This window comes from Carassius auratus, chromosome 4 (assembly GCF_003368295.1).
Source record: "Carassius auratus strain Wakin chromosome 4, ASM336829v1, whole genome shotgun sequence".
Lineage (NCBI taxonomy): Eukaryota > Metazoa > Chordata > Actinopteri > Cypriniformes > Cyprinidae > Carassius > Carassius auratus.
The window spans coordinates 1,520,776-1,548,551 of NC_039246.1; the positions used below are offsets into that span (position 1 = coordinate 1,520,776).

At 36.1% G+C, this 27,776-nt stretch overlaps 2 protein-coding genes across 2 annotated transcripts; both read left to right on the forward strand.

Moving 5' to 3' along the window:
- The first annotated feature begins 739 nt into the window (after positions 1 to 739).
- On the forward strand, positions 740 to 1,992 carry LOC113066892 (gastrula zinc finger protein XlCGF8.2DB-like). The gene has a single exon (XM_026239005.1). It carries the CDS (start codon positions 860 to 862, stop codon positions 1,799 to 1,801), a length of 942 nt encoding a protein of 313 aa, XP_026094790.1. The 5' UTR covers positions 740 to 859; the 3' UTR covers positions 1,802 to 1,992.
- Positions 1,993 to 15,101: 13,109 nt separating this feature from the next.
- On the forward strand, positions 15,102 to 27,600 carry LOC113066049 (arachidonate 5-lipoxygenase-like). The gene is made up of 14 exons (XM_026237645.1): positions 15,102 to 15,256; positions 19,672 to 19,870; positions 19,967 to 20,039; positions 20,210 to 20,332; positions 21,693 to 21,793; positions 21,945 to 22,117; positions 22,465 to 22,611; positions 22,709 to 22,918; positions 24,869 to 24,955; positions 25,626 to 25,804; positions 25,935 to 26,059; positions 26,194 to 26,294; positions 26,385 to 26,555; positions 26,655 to 27,600. The coding sequence occupies exons 1-14, from the start codon at positions 15,107 to 15,109 to the stop codon at positions 26,832 to 26,834; spliced, it is 2,019 nt and encodes a 672-aa protein (XP_026093430.1). The 5' UTR covers positions 15,102 to 15,106; the 3' UTR covers positions 26,835 to 27,600.
- The last annotated feature ends 176 nt before the right edge of the window (positions 27,601 to 27,776 follow it).

A 27,776-nucleotide genomic window follows, 5' to 3' on the forward strand; every position in this document is an offset into this window, starting at 1 on the left:
TCATCAAAAGTAGTCCATGTGACATCAGAGGGTCAGTTAGAATATTTTTGAAGCATCGAAAATTTATTTTGGTCCAAAAAAAGCAAAAACAACGACTTTATTCAGCATTGTCTTCTCTTCCGTGTCTGTGTGAGAGAGAGTTCAAATCAAAGCAGCTGGATTTCCGGTTCACGAACGAATCATTCAGTTCACCAAATCGAACTGAATCGTTTTAAACGGTTCGCATCTCTAATATGCATTAATCCACAAATGACTTAAGATGTTAACTTTTTTAATGTGGCTGACACTTCCTCTGAGTTCAAACAAACCAATATCCCGGAGTAATTCATTTACTCAAACAGTACATTGACTGAACTGCTGATGAACACCGAGCCGAGCCAGATAACGAACAATAGACTGACTCGTTCACGAGTGAAGAACCGTTTCTGTCAGACGCGTCCGATTCGTGAACCGAGGAGCTGATGATACTGCACATGTGTGATTCAGCGTGAAGCAGACCGACACACGGAGCGTCTGAACTGATTCTTTTGGTGATGTCACATGGACTACTTTTGATGATGTTTTTCTTACCTTTCTGGACATGGACAGTATACCGTACACACAGCTTCAATGGAGGGACTGAGAGCTCTTGGACTAAATCTAAAATATCTTAAACTGTGTTCAGAAGATAAAAGGAGGCCTTACATGTTTGGAACAGCATAAGGGTGAGTTATTAATGACATAATTTTCATTTTTGGGCGAACTAACCCTTTAATGTTTTAGACCACCAATGTCAAGCTCCCAACCCTGCAGAGTTTAGTTCCTTGAAAACTAATGCAGGTGTTGGTAAGCGATAGAGCAGGTATGAACTAAACTCTGCATGACTGTGATCCTCCACAAGCTGAATTTGACCACCATTTTGAACTTTAATGGCTATTTATGGCATAACTATATGTTAACTCGTATTTTAATGTCTTTTTTCATCCTAGACATGATGGGGCTGAAAGAGGAAAGAGTAGAACTGAATGACATGCAAGATAAAAATCAGCATAAGAAACATGATTTTGTAACTGGACAAAAATCATTCAGTTGGTCAACCACTGAAAAGAATTCATCTCAAAACACTGGATCTAGAGGTCATTTCACCTGCCAAGATTGTGGACAGAGTTTCGATCAACAAGGAAATCTTAAAATCCACTTGAGGATTCACACTGGAGGGAGGCCTTACACCTGCCCTCAGTGTGGAAAGGGTTTTACACACAGACAAACTCTTAGAACCCACATAAGAATACACACTGGAGAGAAGCCTTATACCTGCCAACAGTGTGGAAAGGGTTTCACTGAATATGGAAACCTTAAAGTCCACAAGAGGATTCACGATGGAGTGAAGCCCTTCACCTGCCAACAGTGTGGAAAGGGTTTCACTGTATATGGAAACCTTAAAGTCCACATGAGGATTCACACTGGAGAGAAGCCTTTCACTTGTCAACATTGTGGAAAATGTTTCTCAATAAACGGAAGCCTAAAAAGGCACATGAGAATTCACACTGGAGAGAAGCCTTTCACTTGTAAACTGTGTGGAAAATGTTTCATCGAACATGGACCTCTTAAAGTCCACATGAGTATTCACACTGGAGAGAAGCCTTTCACTTGTCAACATTGTGGAAAATGTTTCTCAATAAACAGAAGCCTAAAAAAGCACATGAGGATTCACACTGGAGAGAAGACTTTCACTTGTAAACTGTGTGGAAAATGTTTTTCAGTAAACGGAAGCCTTCAAAGGCACATGAGGATTCACACCGAGGAGACGTACACCTCCTAACCCGAGGTGTCATGCCCATTCAAACCGAAGGATGCCTGCTTATTTATTAAATCATAATGCCTTGACCTGCTTATAACGGAATGTTTCAAAACCGGAATAATAACCAAATTCTGTAACTTATATTTTGGTTACATCCCAATGTTTGTAATTCTGTCAGTAAAATAAAGGTTACAAAAGAATAATTAAAAGCAAAGCACAGGTTCTTGATTTTATTGAATTACAATAAAATATTGAAGAACATATATCTTGTGCTGGATGCAAAAGAAGATCTATTCAATAATGTGGGTATCCAAACGGTTTCTAGTCACCATTGGCTTGCTTTGTATTTCTGTCCATAATGTAGGCAAAAAATATTCATTCAAAAATATTTTATTTTGCAATCAGCAGAAAAAAAGGAATGTACAGGTTTGGATCAACTTGAGGGGCAAGTAAACAATGACATAATTTTTATTTTTGTGTGAACTAGCCTTTTAATGTGCAATCTACACTGCTCTGTTCACTCCAATTCCATACTCTGTACTCTTACCTCCTCTGGATGGTAAGATACAGGACTGAAAATATGTAATCATTTTTATTTTCTTCCCAAAAAAAGCAAACAGGTTGTATACTATTCTTTTTAATTGGCCACATACTGCTTACGTTATTGAAATGGATAGTCATCAGTTGGAATAAAATGAAATTAAGAAAGATATAAAAAATTGAATTGATTAAGCATTAAAAACGGTCACAACTGAACTGCCAAGTTCAGCTCTAACTACAGAGAGGAAGTGGCACAGTTGGCCGAATGGTGTGGCACTAGGACTGATGGACTTCAGGAGAAACTCTGTTGACCACCCCCCACTGACCATCGACAGCTCGACTGTGGAGAGAGTCAGCAGAACTAAATTCCCTGATCACAGAGGATCTCACCTTGGGCACCAACACCATGTCACTCTCCAAGAAGCCACAACAGCACCCTCACCATTCAGCAAGCTGTGCCACTTCCTCTCTGTAGTGTGTTTCATCGCTGTTGCTGATGAGACCTACCACAGTTGTGTCATCTGCAAACTTGATGATGTGGTTGGAGCTGAACTTGGCAGTGCATTCGTGGGTCAGCAGCATGAAGAGCAGCGGGCTGAGTACACAGCCTTGTGGGGCACCTTGCTCAGTGTGGTAGTGCTCGAGGTATTGTGGCCGACATGGACTGACCGAGGTCTTCCAGTCCAGGATCCAATTACAGAGGGAACTGTTAAGGCCCATCAGGTTAAGTTTATAAATAAGGTGTTGTGGGATTATTGTGTTGAATGTTGAGCTGATGTCGATGAACAGAATTCGGACATACAAGTCTTTATTTTCTAGGTGGGTAAGAGCCAGGTGGAAGGTGGATGAAAATGCATCATCTGTAGAGCAGTTTGGACGGTATGCAAACTGGAGCAGATTGAGTGTGTTGGGGAGGCTGGTTTTGATGTTGTGCATTACTAACCTCTTAAAGCACTTCATAATGATTGGAATTAGTGTTATGGGACTGTTTAATTTAGACAGGGCACAGGTGATTTCTTTGGTACTGAGGTATGATTTGTTTTGGATTTGAGACATGTGGGGACGACTGCCTGGCTTAGCGAGGTGTTGAAGATATCTGTTAGGACATCTGTCAGCTGTGCAGCCCAGTCTTTCAGTACACTGCCAGGTGTGTCGTCAGGACCTGCAGCCTTGTGTGGATTAATCCTAGATAGAGAACCTGGTCGTTGGGAGGTGTGGGCAGTTTTTGTGCAGGTGTGTCATTCTGCATGTCAAACCGTGAATAAAAGTGGTTGAGTGCATCTGGGAGGCATCTGGGTGTCATTATCACGTCATACAAAAAATGGCATCAGCCTGAGTAAATTTTACCATGGAAGAATGACTGCACAAGTAGTGTAGTAATTAAGGAGGTGAAAATACTGTGAAATTACATACAAATGGCATGAAATTTGAAAGCATAACAACTAGATCTAAGAAACTTCAGTCAATAAAGCATTTTTTAAATAATGGCACATTTTTTAACTAAAATGATAATGAGGTCCAAGTATATGAATAGCTAAGTCAGGTAAGACTTGCAATATTCTATATATATTTAGTAAAGAGCCATACATGTACCTAGTGGGTAAACCATGGCATTACAAATGATTTTTTTTTTTTTTTTTTTTTTTCTGACAACAAAATGACTCTAATTGTCCTCTTTGCATTGGAATTTAAAACCATTTCCTCTACTTTAACCTTAAATATTACTCTAATTGTAATATAAATAATACAATTATTAGAAAAAGAATATTTAAAGTCATTAATGGACCAAAATTTTGCACAAATAGCATTTAGTACCAAAATCTCCTCAAAATATTAAATAAATATTACTGAACTAAAATTTGCAATACATTTTTACCCCAGCGACATAAAAGCTTGCCGCAACTTGGTGTTTTTCAAAGGCTCTGGTTTTAAGTGAAGTGCTACATTTTATGATTTACACCACATTATGCCAAATTGGTATTTCTTATTAGAATTTAGTATTAAAACGTACAAAATTTGAAAGCTAAGACCGTTTCATATCACAATCAGTGTTCCCAATTTGGCGTGAGATTTACATGGGCACAGTAAGAGCGTGAGACAGCTTGAAGCATGTCTCGCACCCAATGCATGAGAGTTGGTTACCCTGGTTATTTATTATGAAAATTCTTGAACAACGTAGCAGCTAACATTTCTCAAGACGCTGTACATATATCTACTACACATAATGAACAAAATACACATTGTACCTAAGATATTTCAAACAGCATTCCCATTTGGCTATCACATAGAGTAGAATACAGCAGTGCTTTGTCTGAGCTGGGTCCACACACATAAGCATTAGGTTATTTACAATATAAGAATAATTAGAAATTAAAACTTTGACATGAACCGAGAGAAATGAACCAAGAGAAAACATTACTGTCTACAGCCATGAGAGGGGGCTCTATGCTGCCAAAGATGCTGCTCAGTGCACCTGTAGTCTACACTGAAAACATAGAGCGTCCTCTCGTGGATGTAGACAGTAATGTTTTCTCTTGGTTCTGGTTCTAAATGAATGCTACTTATAGTCCAGTGCGACTTATATATGTTTTTTTCCTCATCATGACATATTTTTGGACTGATGCGACTTCTAATACGGTGCGACTTATAGTCCGAAAAATACGGTAAATGTAATGCATGTAATAGTTACAAAGATCAAATATCACACTTTTCATTGACGCCCAACACCTGTGAAAGTCCACGCAACTGCAGAAGTTTGGTGACCGCATTGGTGCTCTGACGAACTCTCAGCACAGTGGATGGGATGAATTGGACAAATTCTGATTGGCTGCCGTGCAGGATACTGCACATCTGTCAATCTCAGCAGAAGAAAAAAACGTGATCAGCACTCATATTATTCTAACAAATGAATGGCATTTTTTAACATATAATCTACAGGTAACGTTAATACAAACTAAATACAAGTAGTCATGCAAAGCTAATGTTGTTAACATTAACATTTTGAGAACAAGATATAACTATGATAATTTGCATGATTTTATGTAATATGAGCTGAGCGATTTATGCCATTGTCATAAATAGTAGTGAATTTGAACAATCCACAAGGGTTAAATACTGGTGTTTATGCACTTAAAGAATGCATAATCAAATTGTAATAATCTAATCAAATTTAATCATGAATAAAATTTAATCGTTCTAAATTAGCAAAAATCATTCTTTGTAAATTTAATCGAATCGCTGTCTACCCAAAGATTCACCGCATGTCCCTCTTATTGCCGAGTCAGACCTCGAGAAAATTAAAATTTTACCTGCACTCTCCCCATTCAGACCCTATTACCCAAGTAATAATCCTAACTCTACTGGACATAAAACCCTTAAAACATTTGATTTATCCGCGCTGAGAAGCAGTGTCGATGCGCAATTCACGTAAAGATAATACATCTGCAAATGTAAAAATAATACATCTGCAAAAGAGACATAATTGAACATAACTTTAAATACACATTTAAATGTAACTTTTTTTCTGATTACAGTTACATTTATTTTGCAAGTAAATTACATACGTCACATGTAATTACCTGGAAAAGTAGAAAGTTTTGGTATTTTAACAGCTCCATAAACATTCACATAGACATATGAATTGATAACAACAGCAGGGAATGTTATCAATGGTGTGTTTTACGAGGATGAGTTACATAGAACAAGGTTGCAAAACATCACTGCTTTTACAGTTGCTCGAATAGCCTGCAGAATTCTTGTTAAGGGTCAATCAGAAAGATCTAGTTGATGTACAGATAGCACAAAAACAAAGGGTGTGGATAGGATGAACATATTCATGTTAAAACCAGCCATGATATCCTGAGGGCATTATTGTGTACGGAGCTTTTGGGAGGTGTAACAAGGATTTAAAATAGCCAAACCACACACACACACCACATTCAACATTACAGATAATAAGATCAAAAACATCAGAACACAAATCATACAAGACTCTGAGATTAAAAACTTTACCACTGACTCGTGTCAAGTCTGGGTGATGTGAACAGTGTATCCTCTGGTTAATTAGAATGTGTTCTTGGTGCACTCTCTGTTGTTGTTTTTTTAAACCTTTTTTATTACTTTTTTTAATACATGAATTGGGTGTGGATTTGTTTTGAAAGAGTCAACATTATGACTAATATAGTGATTTGGCAACAAGGCTCTCCAGTCTTGTGCTGTTGAGACGCACATAACCAGTTTACACGCTCACACACCACACCTTGTGTTTCTCACCATGAGAAATAACGGCTAATTCGTCCCACTATATACAACTAATGGACAAGACACAGGCACACGTTTCATTGCTGTCTTGAGTTATGCAAAGTTAAATGTCACCTTCCCAATTAGAAATTAGAATCCATTGTTTCCGGTTAAATTACATGATCCAGCGGCAAGCACATTCGTTACTAGATAACATGGATGAGCGCACATACATGGGTTGAGGCTAGAAGAGACACAGCTACGGCTGGAAGTGACGGAAAACCTTGCCATAAAATAACTAAAACTTTAATTTGTTTACAATCACATTCTGTTTTTTAACTTCTAAACCTACCCCAACCCTAAATCTACCCCTTAAAATTATTCAAATACAGTAATTGTTGTTTAGCATTACCAAATTGAATATTGTTGTGGGCATGCTCAGTTAGCTCTATATCTCAGTTTTAGGTAACCCCTTCATTTTTTTTAGCATTTTGTTTTGACAGTTTTACAGAAATCACTTGCCTGTGCTCAAAGGGATGTTGGGGAATACAGCCAAATTTGTGATAAATTATTTTTGATACAGTAAAAAACTCCCCATATTCACAAAATATTTGATCTTTCCACTAAGAGTTCTCTTAAATAGCAGTAAAAGTTCTTAGCTAAGAGTCTTCTCTTAACCCTTTCGCACGTGAGTTTAAAATATTCCAGCTGAGCCCCCATCGCGAGACTGTTATTATTCCTGAATCACGTTCTGATTTCCATAGCAGCACATCAGCCTCGCCATGTGACAACGCAGTTATAATGGCGCCCCGTATGTGTTTTAGTTTTTTTTCCCAAGGCTTTGCATTTTCTCTCACGTGCCACTTTGCTGACCCTACACACCAGCCGTTTTACAATTTGTGAGTGACTTAGGTTTAACATTTGTTTGTTTTTTTCTTGATTTTTGAAGCACTTAACTATTTAAAAGCATTTAATGAATATGTGCAATAATGTGGATGTTCACTATTCTGCTATTCTGTTGTCAACACTGTTTAGCACAATGCGAATTATATTGCTGCCGGCATTCTGCATTTAAAGTCATATACCTCACCATTAGCTTGCTCAAATGTTGTTGTTGTTTAGGGAAATGTAAATATAGCTTTTATCTGCTTTGCTACTAAGGAATCTGTTGTTAAATTTAGCATTATTTATACCATTTAAACATATTAAATTTGTCAAAAATTGATCCAAGGTTTTATTACATTTCTTTCGATCTATAGTTCCTGTAGTTTAGAAATCAAAATTTTGTTTTATTCGCATACAAAAAGTATTCTTGTCCATTCATAATGTTACAGTTGAACCCCTGATGGCAGATGGACTATTCTGACGATCCTTTTCATACTTTTCTGGATCTTGACAGTGTATTTTACTTGGCAGTCTAGGACAGTCTCAAGCCTCCGGTTTTCATCCAAAATATCTTCAATTGTGTTCTGAAGATGAACAAAGCTTTTACGGGTTTGGAACGACATGGGGGTAAGTGATTAATGACTAAATATTCATTTTGGGATGGAGTATCCCTTTAAGCTAAGAGTAAGAGCAGGGTTGACCTCATTGCGATGGATGATCAGCACGCTTACTGACTATGCACACAGTGATTGGCTAATAGTATCTGTCAGAGATTTATTCATAGAAATATTGCAGAGCGCAATATTATTTTACTGTATTAAAAGGTTTAAAAATCTTTTTTTTTTATGTGTGTGAGAGAGAAAGAGAAAGTGTATACATTTCAGCTTATGAATTTCTGACCTTGAGCCACAGTGCTTTAAGTGATAGCCACTTACCCCCGTCATCAAGGCATCAAAATGTGCATCAAACACAACACAAAAAATTAAATTCATGAGCTCAGAACTTTCTATTTGTGCTGATCCATTATGAACAATAGGTGAACTTGGGGAAACTACTCTAAAACTGTAGCTTAACAACTTACTAGCTTGTAACTTATCAAGCTGCAGTCAAGCTACACTTCTGAATAAGTAGCAAACTACATTACAAGATACTACCAAGAATTAGCTAGCTACATTCAAACTACTTTTAGTAAGTAAGTGTATAAGCATTCATAAGGAATGCTAAATGTTACAATGCTAAACAAAATGGCAACAAAATTAGCACTGCAATAACATGATGGTTGCATTATGGCAAGAAATTATATTGAATTCTGAACAACCGCGCACATGTGGCTCTGACAGGAAAAATAGTAAAGTAAATGAGATATAACGAGACATGAATAAATGCAGCTCACTACCATCAGTTAATTCATTCTGGAATAAGTACGTGTTCACCAGCCCTTTGAGTCTTTCTGGTAGAATTAACATGATGCAGCGTTGCAGCGCCACTCCGAAAGGGAACATCTCTGGTTACATATCTAACCCAGATCCCTGAGAAGGGAAACAAAATGCTGTGTCTTTTCAAGATGTGAAGACATGTGCTTGCCGTGCACATTATCCCCATATTCACTGTGAATATAAGCCACTGTGTTTCAGTCGTGTTTTGTGATGTTGTATGTTGCTTATGTGAATAATAATACATTAAATCACTGAAACCTTGAAAATGTTTTCAGCAATTGGAAAAAAATATACCATCAGTTTTTTTTTTTTTTTTTTTTTTTTAAGTATTACACTGAAAGGTTTTTTCCTGCTTCAATAAGATAATCAACACTTTACAGTTTATATGTTTTACATGGAAAATGATATGATGCAAAAGTACTCATTTAAATAGAAGAAATTATTTTATTTTTGTATTTGATTATACAAATTAGTCATAATTATATACATAATCTCTATTTTAGTAGTCTATGATTTAGTTTCTGGCACCTCTGCTACTAGGAAAATTACTGTTTATTAATAAATGTAATTTAATTTTTTTAATCAGTTTATTAAGAGTAAATAAATTTACTGACATTTCAGACAGAGAAAGGTTGGTTTCTTTGGAGGTGTTGACCTGGTTATTATGTTTAGAAAAAAAGATATCTGACAGGATGGGACATCTTGCATCATTACACAACACCAGCAGCCAAGAATGCATTTTCCTTTAACATGCTAAGACACATCTCCTTCATTATTTCTGTACTTTGAGGTGGGGTGAGTTTACTTAGCAATTCCATTCAAGTAATTAGATATCCCTGTCTATGTGCAGGAGAGATTGCAGGTTATTTAACTTGTCAACCGTTAGAAAGATCAAAACTTTACATAACTTGTTGATAACTTCCTTTTCATGAGGAAAAGGGGCCGGGACATGTTCTGTAATTTTAATGGCATACACTTTTCAATGGGCAAGTGAGTTCATGTGACAAATGTATATATAAATCCAGATTTGCAGTTTTTCTCAATTTGCTCAAGAGACATAAATCCATACCCTTAGCCAAATATCTTAAACTATATGAAAAATTATTTCTCTATAAACACTATTCCGGTGTTTCTCACAATTTGCAAAAAATATATATATATATATATAATTATCCAAAACTCTATTCACAAAGTCGGCAGTTCACACTTTGTGATCAGCTGTTCAAAAACTTGCAATGCATTACACGGTTCACACCATTTGAACAATACAGCAAATTTTTCCCAAAATCAGTCATAAAATAGAATGAAACGAAATAGGCAGTGTTTTCTGCCAACTGGCAACCCGGGGTGTCGAAATAGAGTTGGGTAAACGGGCAGTGGGTGGGTTTCACAACCCAAAACCCACAGACATTCTGGCCCAGAACACACATTTTCAAAGGAGAATAACTGACTGTAGCATTGTTTTACAGATAAACAAGTATGTTAACTCCGGCTTTTAGGGCACACTCAAAGAGCGAAACACCGTGGCAGGTGTCAATTTAAAAGTATGCACATTTCCTTCTTGTAAATGAAATTCATCTCTAAATGTTTCAGGTTTATCCATATTTATTGGAATGCTAGAAAAACATACAGTTCCCTTCCCGAGTAAAAACTACAAAACATTTTTTACACGTAGTTAAATCATGAGACAAAATATTCAGAGAGTGGGAGATGGTGGGATTCCCCCGGTATGTCTCTGCATCCATTGAATGATTTATTTTTTAAATTCCTGGTGAACAGGACTTAAATCTCCCAACCGGTTGACAATATTCCAACCATGCAAAACACCAAATAATAATAATATCTTTAAAATATTGCCAAGTAATGTTTCAAACAACAAATTCAAAAGAAGGATTTTAACTGTGTCACAAACATACTCTACGAAAAAAAGGTATTGTTTCCTCTTTTTTCCCCAATGTTTATTATTAATATTATTATTTTTTTTTTTACATTTTTATAAATGGAAACTTTTACCACTGTTAAGAGTTTGATAATAGAACTCTAAGCTAAGATGAATTTTTGTTTTATTTTTGCATTAACTGGTTTGTAAGATATAAGATATTTTATTGTTTGTACTCTAAACAAGAGATTTGTTTTTATTTTTATTGAACTTTACTTATGACTATAATCTGAGCCTCTAACAAGAACAACCACAAGGGAGTCTTCTACATCCTTCCAACTTCAACCAGCGGGCAGGTGAGTTTTTCACCATTTTGGCTAGATTTGACTATCCTAACCCTGCCAGAATAAACATAGGGTTAACCTTTTAATATTCCAAATATTGTAACATTTGACTAAAATGCCTAAAAAAAGACATACCCAAAGTTAATTGCACACTGTTCTTGAACCATTTGGAGTATATGCATGGTTTTGGTGTATTTTGGAAGATGACACTCTAAGGTAGTCATATAGTCAGAATCACTGTACGTCTTACTGATAATACTGATATGTTTTGCAGGGGATTTACATCCCGTGGTAACTAGGATTTACACAAGCTCCAGTCTGGATCCAGAACACCTGAGAAGGGATGATGCTAACCCTGAATCAACAAACAGAACTAACAAATATTGCTACATGTGTGACTGCATCATATTATAATTATTAATTATTAATAATATTAATAATGTTCATCGTCTGGCTGACTATGTCTTGTATTAGTTTTTCTGAAAAATCCTGTCATACGCGCACAGGACAGTCAACACCATAAGCTACTACTAAATATTGTAGAAACATAATTTTCTGTAAAGTTGCTTTGTAACAATTTGTATTGTAAAAAGCGCTATACAAATAAACTTAATTTGAATTTAATATTGAGTAATATAATTTGGAACACACTAAAAAAGGGGGGAAAACATTCTGCCTACTTTTTATTTGTAACCAGATGCCTGCAGATGACTATAGTTGGGAGCCATTAGCTGGAAAACACATTGGGATCAAACCATGAAGCCTTACCAAGCTAAATTTACCAATCTTATAACAGTACCTTTATGTTTTACACATGTTTATGTAAGTTTATGTCTATGTCGCTTTCCCAAAAAAGGCCACTTGGAGACTCAAAATAGCCCTTTGTAACTATCGACACATAAAATGCTGTTATTCTTGAATGCATTAACGTACAGTCGTAATTTTGGTCTCTAATGAAAGTTTACACTTAGAGCTATTCTATTATTCCTTATCCAGTTTCACTGTCAATCATTGCTGACAGATAACTGAAACATTATAGTTTTTTTTTTTTTCAATTCTTGACACTATACTTTGTGCAAATAAAGAGACAGAACAAGTGCTATATTATTTTTATATATATTAAAACACTATGTAGTATCTCACACTATATAACTATTTACAAACAAAAAAAAGTTACAGGTTATTGGCAACATGCCACTCATTATAACAATCTCGACTCTGCAAAAAGCCCAAGAGCACTTCACAGGTGTCTTCGCTTGGCAATGTCTGCACCTCAGACGACCTGTGGTGCTGTCTCCCCTGATATCTACAGGACTGTGATGTGCTCTGTGTGGAGCAGGTCTGTCAACCGCTGCCAACTCTTCATCAAGTGTCTCCCTGAATGACTTCTGGTGCATTGGTACCTGTCCTTTACCTTTTGTGATATACTTGTAAAGAAGGAAGGCATTCACAGTGATAAAAAAAAAAGTCTTGTACCACTTCTTGGTCTTGTGGATGACTTTATAATAGCTGATCAGCGCATCAGAGAGGTCCACTCCACCCATGCACCTGTATGGACAGAACAAAACAACATTGAGCCACATATTTTATTTAATTTCAAATATCATAAAAGATGGTTGATTATAAAACACATGAAGGTTGTACTCGTTCACTGCTGGTGGAACAGAGATGCTCTCCTCTGAACGGTATCCCCCGCATGAGCTGTGTGGATAGTTGAACACATGAACACATCTCTTGTGTCTCTCCACTGGACAAAGAGGAGGGAGTCCTTTCTAATCCAGCCAATGCTGCCACGGGAAGAGTTAGAGTCCTGACTATTTTTGTTTTTGGAAAACCAATTCTGTTTGTGCGTATGGTTCCACATGCCCAGATCCTCTTATGAACGAGGTTGTAGAAAAGTTAGGGACTTGTGTAGAAATGGTCTACAAACAGCTCGTACCCTGTGCCAAGCAATTTAGTGTCATTAAGTTCCCATGTGTAGCCATTGCTCGAGTCTGCAATTACAAAACGTTTATTCCCCCAGCGAACAGGCTTATTTTTCATGTACTGATTTAGCCCGATACGTGCTTTTGAGACAACCATCTGCTCATCTAGTGAAATGTCCTGCCCAGGGGGATAGTTTGCATTGCAGGCATCCCTTATCTCATTGTACAGTGGCTTTATTTTGCAGAGATGATCAAATTCTGGGGTACGCCCTTTTGTGTTCATTAGCAGCATCGTTCTCCAAGCTACTGAGATGAAAGGACTGGCAGTTTTTATCCGGTGAGTAGCTTTTTAGGGAATGGCAAATTGTACAGATTACTTCCTCGCCAGTAATCTGTGTTTGAAGGGAGTTTTACTAGACCCATATAGATTACCATAGCCATGAATGCTAACATTTCGGGTAATGTCACGTCAATCCACTGGTTGGAGGGTCTTGAGTGGTGAGTTAAGTTGTAGTCATTGGTGTTATGAATTATTGTCTGTAACAAGAGTTATAAAAAAATAAAGTTGGTAAAGTTGGTAAAGCTGTGTAGCTGGCTGTTTGTATGAGCTTCGGTCCTGGTGAATTATGGGTCTGAAGGTGGGCTGTGGTGGTGTCTCGTCTGAAATGTCAACATCATCCAATCTTTCTTCAGATGCGCTGGTTGATATCCCAGCTTGTCAATTCTCCCTCTCCCTCCAGATAAAAGAACACCGCAAGGAACAATGACTTTAGATAAACATAACATTTGATTCTTTTACTTCTGTCAGTCAATTCAAATGTTAAATAATTCATCACAATTTTCCTGATTCCAAACTAACAAAGTTTTTTTAGTATACTTTTATATTGCAATAATTTAGCATTTATTTTGCAATACATTCAATCTTCAAATTAATGTACATACAACAAAGACAGTATATTTTTATTATTTATTTTTTTTTCTGACTGAAACCAGTATCTTTAATACTCATGTCTAAAAAAAATTTTTCCCGCTAAATATTATGCCACTGACTACAGCCATTCAACAATACAGTATGAATGAGAGCTATCAATGTGAACATTTGTAAGACTTTAAATAACAACTTTTAAGTAAACTTAAAACAGACTTCACATAAAATATCAAACACTAAGTTCTGAATTAAATTTGAATCGATACTTAAAAGCAATAAAAATTATTTTTTTGTCGATTTTTTAAAAGTTTTTTAAAGATTTTTATTTGACTTGAACCTGGTGCTGAGATGAAGTGGAGCACATATCTGAATCATTCTGAATCATATTCTGCAAATAAATAAATGCACTTCTTGACAAGAAAAATAAGAAACAGAGGCAGCAGTTGTGAGTGGGGTGGCTAACCCTAGTTCCACTCCTGTGTTAATTGTGTTAAATCTTTTGGATGCATTAAATTGCCTGCTGGGATCCTTCAGATACGATCTTTCACTGACGACAGACGCGAGCGTGTGGACTGTCAGAAAGTGAATACGCATCTGTGTACTCACAAGAGAGTGGGATTGATCGGCGTGATCAAGTGTCAGTCGTTAATCAACTAAACACCAGTGGGCGGGGCCTATGTTGAAAAGAAGACTATTCATCAATGTCTTGCTCTGAGTTTATACAAATGTCTGTTCCTGTTATGTGAACTCGGATCCGAACAAGACACTTTTGGAACTTGATTAAATAGATGATTTGTTTATGAGGAGGGTGTTTTAAGTTATAAAATTTGAAGGATGTTTTAATTGTACAAAAGACATCTTATATGCCAAAAGATCAAGGCTAATTTGATTTCTCCTGCCATGGCCACTTTAAGTCTTTTATTTTCAAAGATAATGTGTTATCAGAGCCCTTCAAATTAAAGAGAGTGAATGTTAAATTGTCTGAATCAGCCTTTTAGAATGCAACATTTATTAATTGATTTAAACATGGTGCTATCACCTCTACTCAAAGAACACACAGATATCATCACAAGGTAGACTGATAGGCCACACCCCCAAAGCAGCAGTGAAAAGGGAGAGTCTGTTACACTGGTCCTCTCATATGAGCAGGATGTTCACGTACACGGTCTCTGTCACCACTGGCAAACAGGAGTTTGCTGAGACGGTTAATGAAATATACTTGACTCTGGTGGGCACGGAGAGAAGCAGTGACCGGACTCTACTGGACAAATCTGTTGTTGACCATTTTACAAGAGGATCGGTAAGAATTGAGCTTTCCCTTACAATTTCTATTCAAGCTCAGTGGAAACTGTGGTGTCATGTATTAAATGAATCAAATATTGCACATTAAATTGTACAGGGTGAACTGATTTAACTTCTTTACTGATGTCAGAGGTGGAAAGTACTTACAGTACTTACTTAGGTGTTACAGCACTTGTGCATTTTTAAATTTTTCTACTTTCTTGAGTATAATTAAAATGTTTTCCTTGAGTGGAATAAAAATAAATTATTGAACTTTACTGAAAGTAAAAAAGTACAAAAAGGTGCTAATGGAGAAACAGGGCAAGCTTGGCGTTTGACGGGCACATTTTACTCTCTGACACAGGGTCAAAACCAATCAAAACCTCCAGTTGATCTGTGGGGCGGGGCATTCAAACCGTGCTTTCATGCATGTTCATGCTTCAGTATTAAGTTGAATGTAAGAAATCAAAGCTCCGATTTGAAACCTTTTAGGCACCAGGTTTTTTTTTGTTTAGTTTTTTTTTGGAAAAAAATGCTGTATTTTGACAATAAGTTCTTTCAAGCCATACGCTTTTGAAATCTTGAAGATAGAGATCTACTGTTAATTAGAAAAATCTTAGGCATGACCTAAAGTTTATTTGGGGTGTAAATATACTCATCTAATTTGCATATGACGTCACCAGGTGCGGCCATCTTGAATTTCATAATATTCAGGAAATATTAGATATTGAATTGATGTTTGAAATTATTTGTGTGTGTGTGTGTGTGTTTATCCACATTCCAAGTGATCAGAAAAGAGAAAGCCAACAATAAAACAGGAGAAAGTACTAAACTAGTACTATATTACTAGACTATATAGTAGTTAAACAGTAGCTACTTTATGGTCAGTTCATCAGTAATATTCAGGAAATAATAGATATTGAATGGATGTCTGAACTTATTTGCAAGATTTTTTTTTGTTTTTTTTTGTGTGTGTTTTTATTCTCATTCCAAAGGATCAGGAAAAAATTTAGAAAAAGAATCGGGAAAGAGTTCTAAATTATTTTTTTACTGTGCTATAGTAAAATGCATGCTATTTTCTGATCAGTTGACCAGCTATCTGCCCAATCAGATGACACAGTTGATAGTTCTTGACAGAGTATGGTACCAATCTCTCATTGCATGGCACAGCTCGGAGCGCACCTTCTCCACACTGAGTGCACCTGTACTTGTCTTATCATGCACGATCAGCAACAGCTCTCCTGTGGACACTATGACCACGACAACCCCTGCCACTTCTGTCCCCTTTGGGCAAAGGGGCAAAATGTTCATGCGTTGCATAGTGGCACCATTGCACTGCAAAGATGTACTGGGAGACGTGCGATCATTAGACGACCGATCGTCATTTCCAAAAGGCAAATATTCTCTTTCAGAGTCAGAATTGGTGAAAAACATTTGTAACACATCCTCAAGGTACAACTTTCTATCAGCCAGTTGGTGATTTTTCTCTCACAAATATCACAACTTACACGCTATGAACTGAACTGCTTCCACATCAATGACACCAGTGCTAACTTGCTCTGCTATTTCCTTGAACTCTTTGAATGGGAACATGATGTAATGTTGGTCTAGAATCAAAGTACTACATGTCTGCCATCTAGTGTTAGGGGATACAAATGAGATTACACCATATTAGGAACTACAGTCTGTTTTATTAAGTATGACATCTAGTTTTATTAAGTATGACAGTGTGTGTGTGTGTGTGCACTTTGGATGGGTTAAATGCAGAGCACAAATTCTGAGTATGGGTCACCATACTTGGCTGAATGTCACGTCACTTTCAGAAAGGAGCACAGAACACTATTAGGAGTCACATCCTCAGAGGAGACGGAGTAGAGGATTTAATGATTTATTTACTGTAAATTGTTGCTGTCACACAGATCTAAAACCTTCACAGACATGATACTGAGTCCTCGTGTCTTTTTTTACATTTGAAAGGAAAAATACACACAGAAATGTCAAAATGTCCTTGTTAAATGTCAGTTTTGTCTTAAATTAGCAGAAAAGAAAACACCTTTACCTGAATACCTTACAATCTTAAAACACTCTTTATTTTAAATCATAATTGATTTGTTCAATTTAATTAAATTGTGTGATTGCTAACTTGTTTATTTGTACTTTTTCATTTTGTCTGGAGTAATGCCTTGAATTTTGTGCGAGCAGCTATTGGAAGCCAATGCAATTTGATAAAAAGAGGTGTGACGTGTATTCTTTTTGGCTCATTAAAAATTAATCTTGCTGCCGCGTTCTGAATTAATTGTAAAGGTTTGATAGAATTGGCTGGAAGACCTGCCGAGAGAGCATTGCAATAGTCCAGCCTGGACAGAACAAGAGCTTGAACAAGGAGTTGTGCAGCATGTTCAGAAAGAAAGGGCTTGATCTTCTTGATGTTGAATAAAGCAAATCTGCAGGATCGGACAGTTTTAGCAATGTGGTCTGAGAAAGTCAACTGATCATCAATCATAACTCCAAGGCTTCTAGCTGTTTTTGAAGGAGTTATGGTTGATGTGCCTAACTTGATGGTGAAATTGTGATGGAACGATGGGTTTGCTGGAATCACAAGCAGTTCTGTCTTGGCAAGGTTGAGTTGAAGGTGATGGTCCATCATCCAGGAAGAAATGTCTGTTAATCAAGCTGAGATACAAATAGCTAACGTCGGATCATCAAGATGGAATGAGAAGTAGAGTTAAGTGTCATCAGCATAGCAGTGGTATGAAAAGCCATGTTTCTGAATGACGGAACCTAATGATGCCATGTAGACAGAGAAGAGAAGAGGTCCAAGAACTGAGCCCTGAGGCACCCCAGTAGTTAGAGGCACCTCACCTCTCCAAGATACTTTGAAGGACCTATCTGATAGGTAAGACTCAAACCATTGAAGTGTGGTTCCTGAGATGCCATTTGCCAGTAGGGTTGACGGGACGATCTGGTGATTAACCGTGTCAAAAGCAGCGGACAGATCAAGCAGGATAAGTACTGAAGATTTGGATTCTTCTCTTGCCAGTCCTAGAGCTTCAACAACTGAGAGCAAGGCCGTCTCAGTTGAATGTCCACTTCTGAAGACAGATTGATTGCTGTCAAGGGGATTGTTGTGTGTGAGAAATGTAGAGACTTGTTTGAACACAGCTCGTTCAAGTGTTTTTGCAATAAAAGGAAGAAGGGAAACTGGTCTGTAGTTCTCTAAAAGAGATGGGTTGAGGTTGGGTTTCTTAAGTAGTGGAGTTATACGTGCCTGTCTAAATGATTAGGGGAAAACACCAGTGTGGAGGGAAGTGTTGATGATGTGAGTGAGTACAGGTACAACTGCAGGAGAAATGCCTGGAAGAAGATGAGATGGAATAGGATCAAGCGGGCAAGTAGTAGGGTGATTAGAAAGGATGAGTTAAGACATCCTTGCTGAATAAAAGTATTAATTTTATTTAAAAAATTTACTGACCCCAAATTACTGACCAGTAGTGTATATTGTTATTACAAAATATTTATATTTTAAAAACATAGCTTCTTTTTACATTTTATTCAACAACGTATCCTAAAATAGTATCACATGTTCTGAAAAAATATTAAGCAGCAGAACTGTTTCCAACTTTGATAATGAATCATCATATTGGAATAAATTCTAAAGGATCATGTGATAATGATCCTAAAAATTCAGCTTTGCAAAACAGAAATAAATGATCATATAAAGTATAATACATTTAAAAAACAATTATTTTAAATTGTAATAATATATCACAATATTACATTTTGTTTTCTGTTTTTTCATCAAATAAATGCAGGCTTGATGAGCAGAAGAAACTTCTTTCAAAAAAATTAAAAATAGTAATGTTTTCAAACTTTTGGTCAGTGCTGTATATATATATATATATAGAATATTACATGTTGTTTATCGCTGCATATAATTTAATAACAAAATAAGTTTAATTTCATAAAGTACATGATGATTTCAAAATGCATTTTTTGCATTTTGTGTTTTTCCGCTGAATAAAATACTATTTTCTTATATTTTTCATGATTGAGGATTTCTTTTAAAAATGTTTAAAAATCATATATCGTCTCATTCTCATGAACCCAGTCTTGTATCTCATCTCGTTGGATAAGCGTCTCATCACACCCCAATACATACATACGTGCATACATACATATATATACATACACACACACATTTAATTGAATGTCAGACACTTTTGTTTCCTCGCAATTTTTTTTCAAACAAACGTATCCTCTTTATCCATTTATCCACTTTTTTCACAGCATTGTCATATATTCAAATTTATAAATCATAACATTAATTATTATGATTCATAAATTAAAAAATGATATTATGTGACAAATCCAGTGATAATTTTTTGCACACAAGCTGTGTGATTCAGTTATGGCTAACAGAAGTTGTCGTTAAAGGTGGTATCTGTTGAGATCAGAGTGAAGGAGGTCCTTGGAGACATAGTGCTGGTGAAACTCGGGAAGGAGAAAATCTTGATCAGTGATAAGTGGTTCTGCAGATGCATCAGTGTGACGACTCCCTCTGGAGACTCCTTCGAGTTCCCCTGTTATCGCTGGATAGACAAGGAAAAGGAAGTGGTTCTTCGAGATGGCAAGGGTTAGGCCTACTTCGATCTGTTCACCATCCAGTCCTGAATGAAGCATGTCATAAATACTCTTGTTAATGTATATATATACACTCATGTTTGTTTAGATCGATTGCCTCAGGATGATAATATGAAAGAGTACAGGCGCATGGAACTGGAATCAAGACAACTGCTGTTCAGGTTTGATGCCACAGTTACAATCCTGTGTAAATATTTTTCAATTGGTTGGCAAATACCAATGCACATGAAACCAAACAAAAAAAAATTATTGCCTTTAAATTTTTTTTAATTTCACCTAAAATAAGTTTCAATCCAAACAACTGAAAGATTAATATTGCTGTTTCTTAAAGGTGGAAGGAGTGGCGCCCTGGTTTCCCCTTGAGCATCGATGCCAGTTCAAGCAATGACCTTCATTTGGACATTCAGTTTGAAGCTGCGAAATCTGTGGACTTCTCTTTGAATTACATTACAGCGTAGGTTGCGTCCATACTTTTGCATACATCTCCAACAAGTATTAGGGCTGCACGATTCTGGATAAATTGAGAATCACGATTTTTTGATCTCATATAGAGATCACGATTCTCCTACGATTCTTTATTATTATTATTACTATTAACATTATCATTATCACAAGTATATAAATTAATGATTTTATTTTGCAAGGATTCTTTAAATTGATCAAGTGTGACAAAGACATTTATAACAAAATATTTCTATTACACACAATTATTGTTCTTCTGAACTTTCTATCAAAGAAACCTGAAAAAAATCTACTCATCTGTTTTCAACATAATAATAATAATAATAATAATAATAATGTTTTTTTTGAACGGCAAAACAGCATATTAGAATGATTTCTGAAGATCATGTGACACTGAAGACTGGAGTAATGATGCTGAAAATACAGCTGCACACCACAGAAATAAATTACATTTTAAAATACATTCAAGTGAAAGCAGTTATTTTAAATGGTAAAAAATATTTCAAAACTTTACTGTTTTTGCTGTACTTTGGATCAGATAAATATAGTTTGGTGAGCAGAAGAGACTTTAAAAAAACATTACACATCTTATGGTTCAAAAACTTTTGACTGGTAGTGTATATATAATATATTTAAAACCCCAGTTTTTTTAATATTAGAATGATGAAAAAGTTGTTTAGATCACTGATTCAACGACTCACTCATAAACCTACTACACTTGTTTCATTTCTGGATGAATCAGCGTTTTTGAACGATTCTCTTGAATGAAAAATTAATTCATTGACAAATAAATTAAGACACTTGTCGCCACCTATTGGTGAAACAATGCAATCGACACAAACGTTATTTAAAGCGCAGTACTTTCAAAAGGGGATTTGTTATATTTTGATCGCTGCCATATAGACATCAATGTTTATATTTAAACTATAAACTTTATCCCAGTATTTCTGTGATAATATAAATGACTGTAAGACAGATATAATACTGTGTAGTTGAAAAGACTGTTTGTGAAGATGTTTCTTAACCAAACATGGTAAGAGCTCTCTCTGTGTCAGCGGCAGTGCGCGCACAGATCTGAATGATCCGGTAAGACTTTGTCAAAGGTTTAACAGACTCGGGGAATCGTTGTCTTTTAGAAATGAGATCGAGAGGGTGTCTGAATCGAGATCGCGATCTTTTAACGATTAATCGTGCAGCTCTAACAAGTATGCATGTTCTAGATTTCCTGTGACACCATTTGACTGTTGCTAGGAAATATCTCAAAATAAATAGAGAAATAAGCCTAGCGTAAACACTGAAAATCTGATTGAGAGCCTTCAGCTGTAATTTTCCATGATGATCTTCTCTTTCAGGATTAGGAATCTTGGACTTAATAAATTTTTGAAGTTGTCCTCTTGGAAAGATATTGCAGACTTTGAAAAAATATTTGTGAAAATCAAGAACTCCGAGTCAGGTTTGAAATGTTTCTTTTATTTTATTTACACAATCTGTCGAATGACTGAGTAAAAATGATTGTGAGAATGCAACAATTACCAGGCCAAGGCAGAAATCGTTTGCATGCTCCTAAACTCACTGGCAGCTGACTTTATTATTCTCTTTGACAGAGTATGTGATGCAGAACTGGAATAAGGATTACTTTTTTGGCTATCAGTTTTTGAATGGCTCCAATCCGGTGATAATCAGCAAGTGCTTGAATCTTCCAGACAAGTTTGCAGTCACACAGGAGATGGTGGAGGGCTCCCTGGATAGAGGTCTCACGCTACAGGAGGAATTAAAAGTCAGAAAAAATTACACCACACTAATAAAAATCAAATAATACAATATACAAATAAAATATATTTATACTTATCAGGGTGCTCGGAGACACTTTACATGATTTAGAAAGATTCTTAAAAAACGGTACAATAAAACTTATAGTGCACAACATAATCCCAAATTAATTCAATTTTGAGTGTAGTTTTAAACAAAAATTTGGGTGTAGAAAATTTGGAGTTTATTTTTGGATTTTTGATGATGCACCAAAAAGAAGTGGTAAATTCTGGACGTGAATGAGTTATATAGACTGGAATACAAAATGTCCTGTGTTAATCTATGGCTCCAATACCAAATACCTCTCTATTACAGGCGGGAAACATCTACATAGCAGACTATGCAATAATGGAGGGAGTGCAAGCCAATGCCACAGACCCAGATACCAAGCAGTATTTGGCTGCTCCCTTCTGCCTGCTGTACAAGAACAGCCAGAATGAAATCCTACCAATTGCTATTCAGGTGCCTGTAGAAATAAAAATAATGTAAAACATTACTTAAAAAAAGTTTGAGTTTTACCAAGTACTAATTTTGGGCTTTTTTTTGCTATCTGAAACAGCTCAGTCGTCAGACCACTGTAGGAGTGGGGAACACAGTCTTTCTCCCAAGCGATAATCAGTTCGACTGGATGCTAGCCAAGATGTGGGTGAAATACACTGACTTCACTGTACACCAGCTGGTCACACACCTTCTCAGGACACATCTGATATCGGAGGTTTTTGCCATAGCCATGTACAGACAGCTCGCTGCAGTCCATCCCGTATTCAAGGTAGCCATCTTTTAACGCTTTCATTGCAATGGGATTTAGGGGCAGATTTACTAACAACTCGTACCAGCGCAAACCCTCTTTTGACAGGAAAAAAATACTGTCAGGGTTTACCAAAGACATGCAGTTAAACATTAGTGACAAAAAGGCAAGAATGCAGTTAATTTGGTTACTACCCTTATGTATGTATTTTTGGAGTTTTTTATTTCATACACAATTTATGGGAGGTGGGTTTTTTAATGAATCATGCAACATGATTTACTAAGTTTGTGATAATCCATTTAGTGGATTGCACCATTATTAAATGTCCAGAGAAAGCATGTCTAAAATAATTAATTCACTTCCAGAATAATAAGTTCTGTATCATTTATAAGATGTTCATGTCTTTCTTCAGTCAAAAAGAAATTAAGATTTTTTAAGAAAACGTTCCAGGATCTTTTTCCATATAGAGATCTTCAATGGATTAATGGTTAAAAATGCAGTTTCAAAGCAGATTCAAAGAGCTCTTAACAATCTCAAACAAAATTCCAAAAATAAATGAAATCCATATACCTTTTAACCCCAAATGCTCATCTTGCTGTAACTTTCCACATTACTCTTCGCCTGTGTACTTTGTGAAAATGAGAAAATGAGTTTTTCACAATACCCTACCTTTTTGAACCAATCATCCAACATCATTATTTTACTTTTTTTTTGTGTAGGGTGTTTGACTTTCTTCACACATTCACTTTGAAAACAATGGGTTGGAACTTCAGCCTACGTCACAAGTGACCTTTCCAATGTTGATTACATAATGCGTGAGGACGAGTTGGTTCAAGGTGATGGTTTGTAGTTAGAAAGTATATAAATTTAATTAATTTTTTACTTTCAATCCATTGAGCACCATTGAAGTCCACTATATGGAGAAAAATCTTGGAATGTTTTCCTCAAAAACCTTATTTACCTTAAGACTGAAGAAAGAAAGACATGAACATCTTGGATTACATGGGTGTGAGTAAATTATCTGGAAATTTGTATTCTGGAAGTGTACTAATCCTTTAACCCATTTAGTGCCTGTTTTGTTACAGTAGTAGATTACACACAGGTTCCTGTACTTCTAGAATTTAATCCGTTTTTTGTCCCCTTGATTAATGAAATCAGCAAAGTATCTTGAGGATCTAACATAAAACATACTTTTTCCGAATTTCATAATAACTTCTAAATTCTGATTGGATGAAGTGTGTTCAAGTCATTGTAATGATTATAAATGCACAACTGTGACTCATTCTGTAATAATGGGCCAAAATGCTTGGCCACTGGAAAAAGCTTATAGTTGGGTTTTCTGGTAAAGGCATTGCTTATTTGTCATCTTATAATTGTTAATGAGTCTTATTAGTGTTATAATTTGTAGTAAGTCTTATTGATACTTATTGAACATAGGTGTCCTTTGTTACTGCTCTTAATATAAAAGCAAAAAGGCAGGGTGTTAGAGTTTGGCACAAAGCCCCTTACCTGTGGTGCAAACACTAATTGAAGTTGTAACGATTGGCTTTATTAGTAGATGTTACAATTTAAGAAATTAGATCAGATTAAAACTGAGGTTAGGTGTGTTTCAAAAGATGAGTTATATCAACAGTTATACAGTCAATCCAAGGTCCAGCTAATCATGATCACCAGTTTGTGACCACCATTTTGTTTGCCATGCTACTACCTTTACAGAATCTATTTCCTGTCATGTGATTAGTCAGAAATCAAGATAATTAAAAGACTAACACATGTAAAAATAAATCAGAGGAATAAAATGGCTAAGAATACAGAAATACCTATTAAAACTCCAGTGTATATATAAAAACATAATACATTGAGTAGGTTAAATGTGTCTTGTGTGGCAATGTCATATAGTGGCCTAGAGTGGTTTATTTCTTAATTGAAGGCCAGTGTTTTGCTGATAGTCTTTTTTTTTTTTTCTTACAGTTGCTGATACCTCATATTCGTTTCACCATTGCCATCAACACTGCAGCTCGTGAAAAACTCATCTGTAAATCTGGGCTCTTTGAAAAGGTATATTTAACCCTGCATAAACAGTGCCTTGTAAGGAACTACAACTTTTGCATTCATGTTTATCTCTTCTTTGTTCACCTGACTATAAGGTCTGAAGATACAACTAGGTTTAAACTATCTTATGGACATTTTTGTCTTTTTCAGTTTTTACTTGGACACAAGTGCGCATTTGTATTAGAATTTCAATATTTCACCTGTATTTCTCTACATTATTTTACTTTAGGTACACAAAATAGCTACAGTAAGGGCCACTGAAACCCATTAAAATGGCAATTTTTAATCCCAGGGCCATTTAACAATTAAAATGATGTCCTAAAAAAAACTGTGGGTCCTCTGAGCGCACGGATCTCAGGAATTTAACGAACAGGTCGTTCCTGTTGACTGTCCGGCCAGCCATGAGAGAATGATTCACTATACCTCCTTATAATAGTTATAGGACTTCTTTATCATAGAATAACTTCTGTATGTTTTTTTTTTATTTTACAGTCTGACAGAAAGATTTGATGTGCTTGCAGGAACTTCTATTTCTATAGATTTATTAATAAATATATAGAATACTGCAATTCTATGTTGCGTCGATAATTTCACCCGCAAATTTCTTTTCTTTTTTTAATTCACTGCAAAATCGGACACAAAACAAAAAAATCACCATTGTCCTTCTAATTCAAAGGCTAATGGCACCGGTGGAAATGGAATAGTTGAAGTGATTCAAAAGGCCATGAAAACTTTAACCTACAAGTCCCTGTGCTTCCCTGAGGCCATGAAAGCTCGAGGAGTGGACAACAAGGAAGATCTGCCCAACTATTACTACAGAGATGATGGCATGATGGTCTGGGAGGCGGTGAAAAGGTAGTTGATAAATGACATTTTCAAACACTAATGCTGAGCATTAATAACAATAAAATAACTAGTGAAGCATTTGACACTCAAATCTGTTTTGGAATTTGCTGATTCATCATTTAGTTTGATCTTCCTCCAGTTTTGTTTCTGATGTGGTCAAGATCTACTACAGCAGTGATGAGACCGTTCAGGAGGACAAAGAGATCCAGGCATTTGTTCAAGATGTTTGTTTCTCTGGTATGAAGAATTCTCCCAAGGAATGTGGTGAGTACAGGGTAAATTTACTCAAATCTAAGTATCTTTGTATGTGTGAATGTTTGTATGATATTGTGATGACATGGCAGACAAGACACCTTTTAATTGCATGCATGAGGATAAAATGTTGCCCATTTTCACAGAGTTTCCAAATTCCCTGAAAACCCGGGAGCAGTTGGTCGAGTACTTGACTGTTGTGATTTTCACAGCTTCAGCACAACATGCTGCTGTCAACTTCGGACAGGTGGGATTGGACACTTTTCTGGATGAATATAAAGTGTGGCTGGGTTACTATCTATACGCTGATATCTGTTGTGCTTGTCCCATGTTCCAGTATGACTGGTTTTCCTGGATCCCCAACAGTCCCTGCACCATGCGGAAGCCTCCTCCCACACAGAAGGGCCAGGTGGATATGAAGTATATCATGGAGAGTCTTCCGGACCGTGGGCGATCCAGTTGGCATCTAGGAGCAGTTTGGGCCCTTAGTCAGTACCAGGACGAAGAGGTTCGATGACCGATTATTCATAACTAGTTTGCTTCAGCAATTATGTGGGAAGCAAGTAGAGTCAAAGTAAACCATGTTTTGTCCACGTCTTCTCCCCAGCTGTTTTTAGGCGTGTATCCAGATAAGTACTTCACTGAGCAATCCGTCATAGAAGCCACTAAGACTTTCCGCAAGAAATTATTTGAAGTGACCAACATCATCAAGAGCCGAAATGAAAAACTGAAACTGCCCTATTGGTATCTGTCTCCAGACAGAATCCCCAACAGTGTGGCCATCTGAGAGAGCATCTATGGTAAACATTTCCAAAACACATAGATTTTTACTAGTATATGCGTAGCATCTAAAGGAAATATGCAGAAAAACTTGGCAGGAACGGTTTTAACTGGGCTATTTGGATCCACATCACAACATAATTACATAAAGAAAATCATTGCTACAGTAACTATAAGAATATTAGTGAAAATGGTAATCTGGGTAAAAAATTAATACAAATTATTCCAAAATATTTCTTTCTATATAAAATAAAAACAAATAAATGTGCAGTCAGCATTCAGAGTAATTGAAATGTGATTTATGGATTCTCATCAGCAACATTTGTGTGTTAATGTATTACTTCAAGAGAGCAGACATCTGTTATGTTCTGTTATTTTATTTTTTTTAATTCCAAAAGTAATAATCATTACTTATGATTAATGTAGTTATCATTTGATCATTTTGGTCACAATTTATTTTAAGATCCAATTCTGGCTATTAAGTTTAGGTATTGGGATGTAGAATATGTTAATAGTGAGATTTGGTCCCTAAACCAAATTGTTACTTTCATTTTATTACATATTAATCATTTATCCCTTATTTTATGCTTCTTAATTTGTTATTTTATGTTTTAATATAGTATATTACTTCTTTCACTTCTGTTGTTTAATTTTATGACAGTGGGGTTTCATAACATAATAAGACTCGCTGTATTTGTACTGATTGTATGAGCATTGAAACACATGCAACTGAGATTATTCAATAAACCAACATTGCTCAGTTTTTACCATCACTTTTGTTTTCCACTTTCTGCTTATTATGGTCAAATTCTCAGGCTATTACAAGACTGATAAAACACCTTTGGTGAACAGACAAGACTTGCTCTTTATAGATTTTACTGGTTTGGATACCTCACAAAACAGATATTGTCTGATAGGATTTGACATCTGAGGTTGGAAATCTTCTTTA

Excerpts from the sequence above, each read along its gene's own strand:
- LOC113066049 (XM_026237645.1), top strand. The coding sequence starts at position 15,107 with ATGTTCACGTACACGGTCTCTGTCACCACTGGCAAACAGGAGTTTGCT. Across the intron at positions 19,871-19,966 it reads GGTTCTTCGAGATGGCAAGG|ATCGATTGCCTCAGGATGAT; the intron begins GTTAGGCCTACT and ends ATGTTTGTTTAG. Across the intron at positions 22,919-24,868 it reads CAGTCCATCCCGTATTCAAG|TTGCTGATACCTCATATTCG; the intron begins GTAGCCATCTTT and ends TTTTTCTTACAG.
- LOC113066892 (XM_026239005.1), top strand. The coding sequence starts at position 860 with ATGACTGTGATCCTCCACAAGCTGAATTTGACCACCATTTTGAACTTT.